The sequence below is a fragment of the Entelurus aequoreus genome, linkage group LG11 (genome assembly GCF_033978785.1).
Source record: "Entelurus aequoreus isolate RoL-2023_Sb linkage group LG11, RoL_Eaeq_v1.1, whole genome shotgun sequence".
NCBI lineage: Eukaryota > Metazoa > Chordata > Actinopteri > Syngnathiformes > Syngnathidae > Entelurus > Entelurus aequoreus.
In genome coordinates, this window is record NC_084741.1 from 35,059,652 (window position 1) to 35,072,827 (window position 13,176).

At 41.2% G+C, this 13,176-nt stretch overlaps 1 protein-coding gene across 1 annotated transcript in view; it reads left to right on the plus strand.

The window, feature by feature from the left end:
• Positions 1 to 13,176, plus strand: part of LOC133659647 (collagen alpha-1(XIV) chain-like) — a 324,062-nt gene that overhangs the window by 121,127 nt on the left and 189,759 nt on the right. Inside the window, exons 7-8 of the mRNA XM_062062231.1 lie at positions 11,858 to 12,013; positions 12,115 to 12,234. Of these exons, the coding sequence (XP_061918215.1) occupies positions 11,858 to 12,013; positions 12,115 to 12,234 (276 nt within the window). The remainder of the gene's footprint in view (positions 1 to 11,857; positions 12,014 to 12,114; positions 12,235 to 13,176) is intronic.

Below are 13,176 nucleotides of genomic sequence, written 5' to 3' on the forward strand. Positions count from 1 at the left end.
AATCTGTGTTTTTACGAGAACTGTAGGTGAGGCTCAAACTGTATCTTTGTATCTGTAGTCTGAGGGAAGAACCACTGTGCCACACTTTGAAGCATCTGCCGCGGATGAGGGGTGGGGGGGTGTTCTGGTGGTGAAAAAAAGAGAAGAACGAAGGCAGATGGGACTTGGAGAAAGCAGAGGCACCTTTGACCAGCCGCCTGGTACATACAGTATATCATCACAAATCACAGGAGCAGCAGACAATCTCTCTGACATCAACAGCATTGTGTGCATATTTATGTGTATGCAGGGCTTTGATTTTGTGTCCCTCTCCCCTGTGCCTGTGTGTGTGTGTGTGTGTGTGTGTGTGTGTGTGTGTGTGTGTGTGTGTCTGTGTGTGTGTGTGTGTGTGTGTGTGTGTGTGCGTGTGTGTGTGTGTGTGTGTGCGCGTGCGTGCGTGCGTGTATACGGGGGTTATGTATTTATGCTTTGGTTACAGTGCATCGAATGTGATTATTTGAAAATGTACTTTGAACATTAAAAAAATATATATATATATACACTATATTGCCAAACGTATTTGGCCATCTGCCTTTGACTCACATATGAACTTGAAAGGCCATCCCATTCCTAACCTATAGTGTTCAATATGATGTCGGTCCACCTTTTGCAGCTATTACAGCTTCTGGGAAAGCTGTCCACAAGTTTGCGGAGTGTGTTTATAGGAATTATCGAACATTGTTCCAAAAGCGCATTGGTGAGGTCACACACTGATGTTGGTCGAGAAGGCCTGGCTCTCAGTCTCCGTTCTAATTCATCCCAAAGGTGTTCTATCGGGTTCAGGTCAGGACTCTGTGCAGGCCAGTCAAGTTCATCCACACCAGACTCTGTCATCCATGTCTTTATGGACCTTGCCTTGTGCACTAGTGCACAGTCATGTTGGAAACCACTGAGCTCCTGAGAGCGGCCCATTATTTCACAAATGTTTGTAGAAACAGTCTCCGTGCCTAAGTGCTTGATTTTATACACCTGTGGCCGGGCCAAGTGATTAGGACACCTGATTCGGATCATTTGGATGGGTGGCCAAATACTTTTGGCAACATAGTGTATATTTATATATATAAATATTTTACAATTTTACTGAAATATTTTTTTTACCTATTGTTTGTTTTTTAATGTTAATTTAGTAAGTACATTGTAAAACATTTTTATTATAATGTACAACTGCTGTTGTTTTTGTTGTAGTGTATGTGTAATTATGAAACCCGTTTTGCTGCCCTCTTGGTCAAGTCAGTCTTGTAAAAGAGATTTTAATGTCAATGAGTTTTTACCTGGTTAAATAAAGAAAAGGAAAAATGGTCAAACAATGCTACTCATCATGTCGTTCTATATGTGTTCAGAGCCTATTCATAAAATTCCCCCATGGTCTATATTACATAAATGTATTACATAATTGTTGTTCCTGTAATTAAGTTTGTTAAGCTCTATTCAGAGTCTGTATGTATTGATTACTCAGTGCCTACCAAAGTCCATTTTAAGCATGCAGCTACTTTTACCTTTGAAGTACCTCTGGCAGTAAGTGTACTCTTCTATTTCTAGGTGTATGGAAAACCCACTGCTTGCAGTACATGCAGTATTGCAGGAACAAGGTTTGTCAGCACAGTAGAAGATAGTCGGTGCAGTTTTCAACCACTTACTATTAATTAAATTAATAGTTAGATTATTAATTAAATCTTGGGGAACTAATATACATAAATTCAACCAAACTATTCGCAACCTTGCAACTTTGTCAAATCCTCACAACTTCTCTGCATATTTTAGCTAGTTTCAGTGTCATTTTATTTTGAACATGTATACAATACAATTACAATGTAATGCATCACATATATCCAGTTATTTAATTACAACAAAAGGAGTAGGAAGAAGCAGAATTTATTTAATCCTCATATAGCAGTCTTATCCCATGTATTTGTTCTGTTTGTGAAATAACAGTGAATATATAAATTAGTAAATAAATGTATTTACAATAAATAAGTAAGGAAATATAAAATACATAAATATTATTCATATAAACATATACACAATGATTAAAGTTTTCATAAAAACATAGTTAAGTAATTTATGGTTCACCTCGGAGATGATTGGGATTATCTTTTTTTTTTTAAAAGGTTCAAGATGTTTATCATAATTGTTCTTCTTTATACTTTGTGAACACTTGTGGTTTGAACAGTCTCTTAAACTGAAACATATTGGTGCTTTGTTTCCTTGCTCAATCCATTCCATAATTGAATTCCACATACGGATATGGTGAAGGTCTTAAGTGTTGTATGTGTACACAAATGTTTTGAATTAGATTTTCTTCTAAGGTTATCTTTCTTCTCTTTTGTTGAGAAGATTTGTTGAAATGCGCCAAGTCGTTGAATTTTTATATTTTTGATTCAACAATAGAAGGGTTTGTATGTTCTCTTTATCCAACATTATGTATTATTCTAATTGATCTTTTTTGGAACACTGTCAGTGAACGAAGCGCAATTTTGTAGTTGTTTCACCATATTTCTTCACAATAACTCCGTTATATGGTAACACTAGCGAGCAGTAGAGAATATGAAGTGTGTTTCACTCTAGTCCGTTATATTCCCAACCATAAAGAGTGGACGGTTAGAGCAGTATAGTTGCTCACTTGTACTTTATTGACAACTTCCGTGCAGGTACAATTCCAGGTGACTCACTCACACTAGCCCGCTTACTTCCTGTACCGTGTGTCTCACTCTAAACGTTCCCCCCTGCAACATATATTAATATGCTGGAGTATCAACGTAACAATCATATTGTAACATCCTTTCTCTTTTTTTTTCTTTTTTCAATAGAGATTACTTTACCTTAGCCCTATCCTGCCTAATTATATAGAAAAACATTGTATTGCAAAATACACTAAAACTTAGATTGTAGACATTCTATAAAACAGTTACAGTAGAACATGAAAGTATCATCTTACTTACAAACCAACCCAGGATGAAAACAAAAAATAACAGTATCACCTGTCATTCTTTACTTTTACAGTATGGTTTTCTTTTCGTCTTAACAGAGAAATGTCACATCAAATAGCAAGATATTTGCATCTTCCCCTTTTTTTTTTTTTTTCAAACACAACTAAAATAACATGTAACCCAGCAACTTATTACAACTTTTTTTTCAGCTTCAAAAGTCATTGTGTATAGTCTTTCAGAAAATGTGAACAAAAAACTCTACGACCTGCTCTGGTCACAGCAACCGACTGGTCATCTCTACGTTGTTGAATATCCATCCTAGTCGTGTCATTGAATGTTCCTGATTGTAGAGGCGGGGCAGGTGTTTCATGGCTGCGCCTGAGGTGTCGACGGTTCCTCCGCAGAACAGTACCTGACTCCAACTTCACCTCGTAAGACCTGGGGTGCACCTCCTTCACCACCTTTGCGACTTTCCAGACTTTACACGGCTCAAAGGGCTGAACTCTCACACTGTCTCCACTCTTGAGACCATCCAAGTCCTTGACTGAGCGGTTGTAATATCTTTCCTGCCTCAGTCTGTTGCCTTTCAGTCCCTGCTCACAGTCCATGACCCTTGGTGTCAAGAGGGTATCTTTTGTTGGCAGTAGGGTCCGAGTCCTCCTACTAAACAGTCTCTGTGCAGGGCTTGTCTCCAGGCCTTGACTGGGTGTGTTTCGATGATCCAGCATAGCCAAGTACGGATCTTGCCCAGCAGCTTCAGCTTTTAGCATAAGTCGCTTGGCTGTCTTTACAGCAGACTCGGCCATCCCATTGCTCTGTGGGTATCCTGGTGATGAAGTTCTGTGCACAAACTCCCACCTTAGGCTGAATCTCTGGAACTCTTCGGACGAATATTGTGGCCCATTGTCTGACACAACCACATCCGGTATGCCATGTCTTGCAAAGTGAGCCTTCAGCTTATGAATTACAGTGCTGCTTTTTGTGTCCGGCAGGTAATCTACCTCCCAGAAATTGGAGTAATAATCTACTGTAATCAAATAATCCCTGTTTTTCCAATTGAACAAATCCGTTCCAACTTTGGCCCATGGTCTAAACACCATATCATGTGGTTTAAGTGTCTCTCTTGGCTGTTTGGGGTCTACTGATCTACAAATGTCACACTTTGAAACAAAAGTCTTTACCTGGTCATTCATACCTTGCCAATATACACATTCACGTGCTCTCCTGAGACATCCCTCAACTCCTAAATGTGATGAATGAATGCGGCATGTAAGATCAGTTCTCAGTTTATCAGGTATAACTGCCCTTTCACCCCTAAATACAATACCATCCTGTACACTAAGTTCATCCTGAAATGAAAAATAGTGCTGAATGTCATGTTGCAGCTCCTGTTTAGTCCTTGGCCAACCTGATAGAATAAAGCCTACCACTTTCTGCAGTTTGGCATCCTCCCTAGTGGCATCTCTAATGGCAGCTAATCTCTCAAGCGATATAGGCAAGTATTCCACCATGTTCACTGTCTCGACCTCAGTCTCAACATCTCCTTTCGTGCCGTCTGGCAAATATGCTCTGCTCAAAGTATCCGCTAATAGCATTTCTCGCCCAGGCAAATACACAACATTTATGTCATACTTTTGCAGCCTAAGTAGCATCCGCTGCAATCTTTTAGGTGCACTAAGGAGTGGCTTTTTGAGAATATTCTCTAGTGGCTTGTGATCACTCTGCACTGTCACTTTCCTGCCATAGGTATACTGATGGAATTTTTCCATACCAAAAACAATAGCCAAACATTCCTTCTCTATCTGCGCGTATCTTCTTTCGGTAGGAGTGAGAGCTCTACTACCAAACGCCACAGGATTGCCTTCCTGAGTTAAAGCAGCCCCTAGGCCAGTGTCTGACGCATCACACTGTAGTGTCAGTTCCATATCCTGGTCATAATACTTTAACACCGGTGCCTTCGATATTTTGTCTTTAAGTCTCTGGAACGCTGACTCTTGCACATCTGTCCATTCCCACATATTGTCTCTGTGTGTAAGTTGTCTCAAAACCTCACAGTCATCCGATAGATGATCAAAAAATTTGGACAAGTAGTTTACCATACCTACAAGCCTCTGTACCCCTTTAACATCAGTTGGACAGGGCATTTCGCTAATTGCTCGCACTTTATCAAGGTCAATCTGAAGACCATCTGCAGTCAGCAGATGACCAATGTAGGGCACAGACTGTTGCCTCAGTTTAAACTTGTCAGCATTTAGTCTAATGTTTTTCTCCCTGCATCTAGCCAGGAAACACCTCAAGTTTGCATCATGATCTCTTTCTGCTTCTTCCTTTGTCTCACCTTCTCCCGTAATAAGCACATAATCAGCAATAACATATATACCATGCAGACCCTCAAGCGCCTGTATGAGTTTTCTTTGAAAAACTTCAGGAGCCGGACTGATTCCCGTCGGCATTCTGAGCCAACGGAACCGGCCAAATGGGGTAGCAAAGGTTGTGATGTAGCTGGATTCTTCGCTCAGTTTCACGTGCCAAAAGCCATGCTTGACATCGCACACTGTGAACACTTTTGTTGTCGAAAGCTCCGGAAGTATGTCATCAATGGTAGGAAGTGGAAAATGGCTTCTTTTCAGCGCCTTGTTCAGCGGTTTCGGATCAATGCAAATCCTAGGTCTTCCATTTGGTTTCGTCACCGTCACCATGCTGCTTATCCAGTCAGTGCTACATTCCACTGGTGCAATAATTTCTTTATTTTGTAGTTCTGCTAGTTCCTTTTTCAGTGGTGTCAGTAGAGCTACTGGCACTCTGCGTTTAGGCAGTTTCACTGGGGGTACACTTCTGTCCAGTTCTATGTGGTACTCCCCCTCCAGGCATCCCACACCACTGAAAACATCCTCATATTCCACTTTGATGTTTTCCAGTGTCATGCCTCCCTCGACGTTGTCCTCGACAGCACAATGTCCTTTAACAATACTGTCCATCGCCATAATGTTATCATATTGTACTTTAATCAGCTTCAAGGCTTCACAGGCCTTCCTGCCAATCAAAGGAAGCTTATCCTTCTGGTCCACAACTTGAAACTCCAATCTGTACAATTTATTATTGCGAGGATTTCTGATTTTTACCTTACACTTGCCCAGTGGCCACAGTTTGCTCTTGTTGTACATCAACAACACCTTTTATGTTGGCTCCAACTGTGTGTTTGGGCTCAGCAGTTGAATAGGTATAACATTACAGGTGGCACCACAGTCTATTTGGAAGTCAACCATTTTTTGTTTCAGCAACATACCTGCGAAAAGTTGCTGACTTTGAGCTTTGTTCTCCTGCAAATGGTTCACCATTTCCTGGTTTTTACATGTTTCTGTTATTGTGGCGACATCCTCATATGCATCAGTCTCCTCTGTTACAGCATGCACGGCTCTCTGTCTTCTATTTTGTTCAGCGTGTGACCTACATTTGGCAGCAAAATGGTTGTCTTTGCCACATTTCTTGCATGTCTTACCAAAAGCTGGACACAACTTATTGTTCCTTGCATGTGTTTTACCACAAAAATTGCAACTGATCATATCTTTATGTTGCGGCACTTGCTGCACTGCATGTATTTCTTCCACCGTCTGTCCTTGCAGAGTTCTGCTGTTTTCCTTTGACAGCTCTGCCGCTCTGCATATTTGCAGGCACTTTTCCAGGGTTAAGTTTTCCTCCCTCAACAGCCTCTCTCTCATTGCAGAGCTGTGTGAGCCACAAACAATTCTGTCTCTTATTAGGGAGTCCTTTATACCTCCAAAATTGCACGTATTTGCCAAAACTTTTAAATCTGTGACGTACTTGTCAATATTTTCTTCCAATCCTTGATTGCGCACAAAAAATCTGTACCTTTCTACTGTCTCGTTCAGTTTAGGGTAACAATGTCCATCAAACAGCAACATCATCGAGCTCACAGTCCTCCTCGCCGATCCACTGCTGCCCTCTAGCGTGTTCAGCAGCTCCCTTCCACTTTCGCCGATTACATAGTAGAAAAGTTTCACCTTCATAACCTCCTCTGCTTCCGGCATCGTCAGTTCCACGTAAAGAGTAAACTCTTCTTTCCAACATTTCCACGACTTCGCCAAGTTAGCAGAGTCCAAACGAAGTATCGGCGGAGGTCTCAGTTTCTCCATTTCCGTTTCACTCACGTCACTCGATGCCGCGGTTTCTGTCAGCTCCGGTCCCGCTAGCTGTAAGCCGTTAGCCGTTAGCGACGCCTCTTCACGTTCGTGGCGGTCTCAAAGTTTAACTACCACTGCCACCATGTTTCACTCTAGTCCGTTATATTCCCAACCATAAAGAGTGGACGGTTAGAGCAGTATAGTTGCTCACTTGTACTTTATTGGCAACTTCCGTGCAGGTACAATGCCAGGTGACTCACTCACACTAGCCCGCTTACTTCCTGTACCGTGTGTCTCACTCTAAACATTCCCCCCTGCAACATATATTAATATGCTGGAGTATCAACGTAACAATCATATTGTAACAAAGTGATTTTTGGTCCAGAACATATTTTGCCTTATTCATTATTGACGTGTTTCTTGCTACTTTACATTGTATATTTTTTATATGAGGTTTCCAGTTCATTTGATCATTTATCATTTTATCATTATCATTTATCATTACACCCAAAAATGTGTCTGTGTATTCTCTCCTGAACCAAACACAGTCATGTCATCTGCAAATTATACCAACTTTAAGTCCTTCGTAACTTTACAAATCGTTTATATAAAGATTGAACAATGTTGGTCCCAGTATTGGACATTTGTTCTCCTATCTTCACTTATTGCTTCATGTTGGTTAAGTAGCTTCTTACTCAATCATCGTCATTTTAGCAAATCAAATGTGTCCCGAGTAGCACTCAAACCAGCACAGCAACTATCTAACCAATAAAATTCCATGGATCTTCACTTGTTTAGGTAATATATCTTATTTTGTTACATTTCTGTGTGCCATGTTGCCATTGTTTTCTATATTTTTTCATTGATATTTATTCTTCAATAGATGTCCCTATTATAATTACTCTTAGGAAAAATTAGGGATGTTCAGATCCGAGATTGCTATTGTGTATTGGTCCGTTATCAGCAAAAAAACCCAAATCATATTGGCTTCTGCACCACGATGAGATCGATGGTGTATGTTTCGAGACAATTTGCTCCTTCACCTTCTGTTTGCTTGAGGATGCCACACAGGTACTCAATATGGTTCAGGTCTCGACACATACTTGGCCACTCCATCATCTTCATCTTCCTCAGCAAGGCACTTGTCCTCATGGAGGTGTGTTCAGAAGCCTTATCATGATGAAAAACTATCATGAGGCTCGGTTTCCTAAGGGAGGTGTTCATGCTCTGCTTCACAGTGTCACAGAACATGTTTCCCTCAATGAATCACAGCTCCCTAGCACTCATGCAGCCCCATATTTGGATCATATTTGCTTTGTGCCTCAACGTGCATCGCTTTCCCTATGCTTCCATGTTTGGTTCCTTTTTTTGCAATTAGGTTGCACTATTTTGTTGTGATTTCCCTAATCAAATGTTTTTACCTGCACTTTGCCTGCTATCTCCGCATCCTGGGGTCCAGACCAACAACACCCACACTCCACATTAGACCTTAACCATGTTGATAGTAAATACGATGTGGATAGTAAATCCACCAAATAAACAAAAAGTAAACAAACTCTGCTACTCATTGCAATTCTACAGTTGGGTATCTAAACCTTTGGCCATGTTGTTTAAAATCTTATTTTTGTCTTCAACTTCTGTTCTTCAAAAGGTGTCAGCCAAAAGACTATCCCCTCACCTACCCTGCCTGTTTTTCTCATCTTTATCTGGTATCTACAGCGGATGTATGGTTCAAACAGCAAGACGGAAAATTGTTCTTGCTGGCAACACACTCCATATAAAGAATATCTGAGTTGTTTTTAGCCTTTCTTCTGGGAATCTGTCACATGTAATTTCAAGTATACAGAGCGTGTTTAGATGTATGTCCACTCTTGTGGTTTTGAGCAACAGCGTTTGATCGATAATACCAAATAACTGTTAGATTACATTGAGTTGATACATTCACTCGTTCCCTGTTGGTATCAAAGACTGATTGTGTTGTAATTAGCAGTTCAACACCTTAGTCACCCCATCTTTTAGTTTGAGAACTGTAAGAAATCCAATGCATCCTGACTGAGTGGTTTAATAATAGTTCTGTTTGGATTGGCTTGAAAACAAAATTCAGGCAGTTCAATTACTTTGTTGTTGACTCACAGTGCTTGTGTCTCTTCTATGTTATATACATTCACAGGAAAAGAAAATGTACTAAAATGAGCCCAATTACTTCACCAGGTTTGGTTGGATGATTGAATATAAAGTAGCCACTTTCATTTAATATCAATATAGTGACTGTGATGATGCTGAATGAGAGTATGCATGAGATAACTAAATACATTAAAATTCATATTATTGCTGCATTTTTGTGTTTTGGTAACATTACAAATTACATTTGAAGCTATATTTTAGATTGATAGCCATGGTGGCCGTCGTGTTGTTCATCAGTTGTCATTTTAAATACCAGTAATTTGTTCTCACGGTCTCTTCTCTCTCTCTTTTTTCTACATTTAAAACATTTCCTTGTGTTCTGGATAACATGTAATACTTGTTCTGTGAGCAAAATGTTCCATAGATTATGTTTTAAAGGCCTACTGAAACCCACTACTACCGACCACGCAGTCTGATAGTTTATATATCAATGATGAAATCTTAACATTGCAACACATGCCAATACGGCCGGGTTAACTTATAAAGTGCAATTTTTAATTTCCCGCGAAACTTCCGGTTGAAACATCTATGTATGATGATGTAGGCGCGTGACGTCAATCGTTGAAACGGAAGTATTCGGACACCATTGTATCCAATACAAAAAGTTTTGTTTTCATCGCAAAATTTCACAGTATTCTGGACATCTGAGTTGGTGAATCTTTTGCAATTTGTTTAATGAACAATGAAGACTGCAAAGAAGAAAGCTTTAGGTGGGATCGGTGTATTAGCGGCTGGCTGCAGCAACACAACCAGGAGGACTTTGACTTGGATAGCAGATGCGCTATCCGACGCTAGCCGCAGACCGCATCGATGATCGGGTGAAGTCCTTCGTCGCTCCGTCGATCGCTGGAACGCAGGTGAGCACGAGTGTTGATGAGCAGATGAGGGCTGGCTGGCGTAGGTGGATAGCTAATGTTTTTAGCATAGCTCTGTGAGGTCCCGTTGCTAAGTTAGCTTCAATGGCGTCATTAGCAACAGCATTGTTAAGCTTCGCCAGGCTGGAAAGCATTAACCGTATAGTTACAGGTCCATGGTTTAATAGTATTGTTGATTTTCTGTCTATCCTTCCAGTTAGGGGTTTATTTCTTTTGTTTCTATCTGCAGTTAAGCCCGATGCTATCACATTAGCTCCGTAGCTAAAGTGCTTCGCCGATGTATTGTCGTGGAGATAAAAGTCACTGTGAATGTCCATTTTGCGTTCTCGACTCTTATTTTCAAGAGGATATAGTATCCGAGGTGGTTTAAAATACAAATCCGTGATCCACAATAGAAAAAGGAGAGAGTGTGGAATTCAATGAACCCTTTTACCTAAGTTAGTCAGAGCGAAAAAAGATACGTCCTGCACTGCACTGTAGTCCTTCACTCTCACGTACCTCATCCACAAATCTTTCATCCTTGCTCAAATTAATGGGGTAATCGTCGCTTTCTCGGTCCGAATCGCTCTCGCTGCTGGTGTAAACAATGGGTAAATGTGAGGAGCCTTTCAACCTGCGACGTCGCGCTACTTCCGGTACAGGCAAGGCTTTTTTTTATCAGCGACCAAAAGTTGCGAACTTTATCGTCGATGTTCTCTACTAAATCCTTTCTGCGAAAATATGGCAATATCGCAAAAGGATCAAGTATGACACATAGAATGGATCTGCTATCCCCGTTTAAATAAACACATTTCATTTCAGTAGGCCTTTAAAGACCGTTTTCTGACCGACTCTTCATGACGCGCCGTTTTGTGGGTGGTCTTATTTACGTGCCTCCACTTTGACTATGGTAAATGGTAAATGGGTTGTACTTGTATAGCGCTTTTCTACCTTTTTTTTAAGGAACTCAAAGCGCTTTGATACTATTTCCACATTCACCCATTCACACACAGACATTCACACATTCACACACTGATGGTGGGAGCTGCCATGCACGGCGCTAACCAGGCCCATCAGGAGCAAGGGTGAAGTGTCTTGCTCAAGGACACAACTGATGTGACTAGGATGGTAGAAGGTGGAGATTGAAACAGTAACCCTCAGATTGCTGGCACGGCCACTCCCCCAACTTCGCCACGCTGTCCCCATACCACTTTGACTATGTCTTCTTCCCGTTATCCATGTTGTAGTTTTTAAGCGCTTCCATATAGAGTCTACTGACAGCTGTAAGTTCAAACTATTAGCTACTTTGTATTAGAAATGGTAACAGCGGAAGATGTATGTCCATGTACGAGCCAATCTGCCCCACAACAAGAGCATAGAGTAAAAAAAAAAAGTTTATTGACTACAGCGCTGACTACAATTGTGGACTCGCGCAAAGCACTTAGGATAAATGTTTTATCATATATGGAAATATCTGCTGACGTCACAATTGGGGAAAACGTCGCTATTGAGGCAAATTCCAAATGGCTGGTTTGGAGGAAGTACAGTATGAAGGAAGGCAAGATTGTTTTATAAATATCTCCGCCATGTTTACATGGTCTTAGTTCAAACCTTTGTGACTTATGCAGATACCAAATACACCAAAGCAGGTACCAATAAGTAAAAAGAGTTGGCTTTGAATAATAGGTCCCCTTAAATGCTTTGTTTCTAGCAGACCAGTTTGTGTGCCACACGGAGGCCATAGCAGACATTGTGATCCTGGTAGATGGTTCCTGGAGTATTGGAAGGAATAACTTTCGACTGGTCCGCATGTTCCTGGAAAATCTTGTCAACGCATTTAACGTGGGCATTGATAAGACCAGGATAGGTGGGTCTAACTTTTCTAAAGTTAATATATATTTATGCATTATTCCAGTATATACTTTGTAGAGGCAACTGACATGTTATGCAAATGTGTTTAAACCTCAGGACTGGCTCAGTATAGTGGTGAACCAAGGATGGAGTGGCACCTCAATGCTTTCACAACTAAAGATGCTGTACTTGATGCTGTGAAGAACCTTCCTTACAAAGGAGGAAACACTCAAACAGGTACTGTTTTTTGAGTGACGTAATACACAGAACAAAAATATAAACACAACACTTTTGTTTTTGCTCCCATTTTTCATGAGTTGAACTCAAATATCTATCTAACTTTTACTATGTAAACAAAATACCCATTCCTCTCAAATATTGTTCATAAAGCTGTCTAAATCTGTGTTAGTGAGCATTTCTTGTTTGCCAAGATAATCCATCCCACTCACAGGTGTGGCATATCAAAATGCTGATTAAACAGCATGATTATTACACAGGTGTGCCTTAGGCTGCCCATATTAAAAGGCCACTCTGAAAGTTGCAGTTTTATCACACAGCACGATGCCACAGATGTCGCAAGTTTTGAGGGAGCGTGCAGTTGGCATGCTGACTGCAGAAATGTCCACCAGAGCTGTTGCCCGTGAATTGAATGTTCTCTTGGATCATAAGTGGTCTCCAAAGGCGTTTCAGAGAATTTGGCAGTACATCCATCCGGCCTCACAACTGCAGACCACGTATAACCACACCAGCCCACGACCTCCACATCCAGTAGGTGCACCTACATGATCGTCTGAGACCAGCCACCCGGCCAGCTCCTGCAACAATTGGTTTGCATAACCAAAGAATTGCTGCACAAACTGTAAGAAACCGTCTCAGGGAAGCTCATCTGCATGCCCGTCGTCCTCATCGGGTTCTCGACCTGACTGCAGTTTGTCGTCGTAACCGACTTGAGTGGGCAAGTGCTCACATCGATGGCGTCTGGCACGTTAGAGAGGTGTTCTCTTCACGGATGAATCCCGGTTTTCACTGTTCAGGGCAGATGGCAGACAGCGTGTGTGGCGTTTGCTGATGGCAACTTTGTGGATGGTGTGGCCCATGCTGGGGGTGGGGTTATGGTATGGGCAGGCGTATGGTATGAATAACGTACGCAAGTGCATAATATTGATGGCATTTTGAATG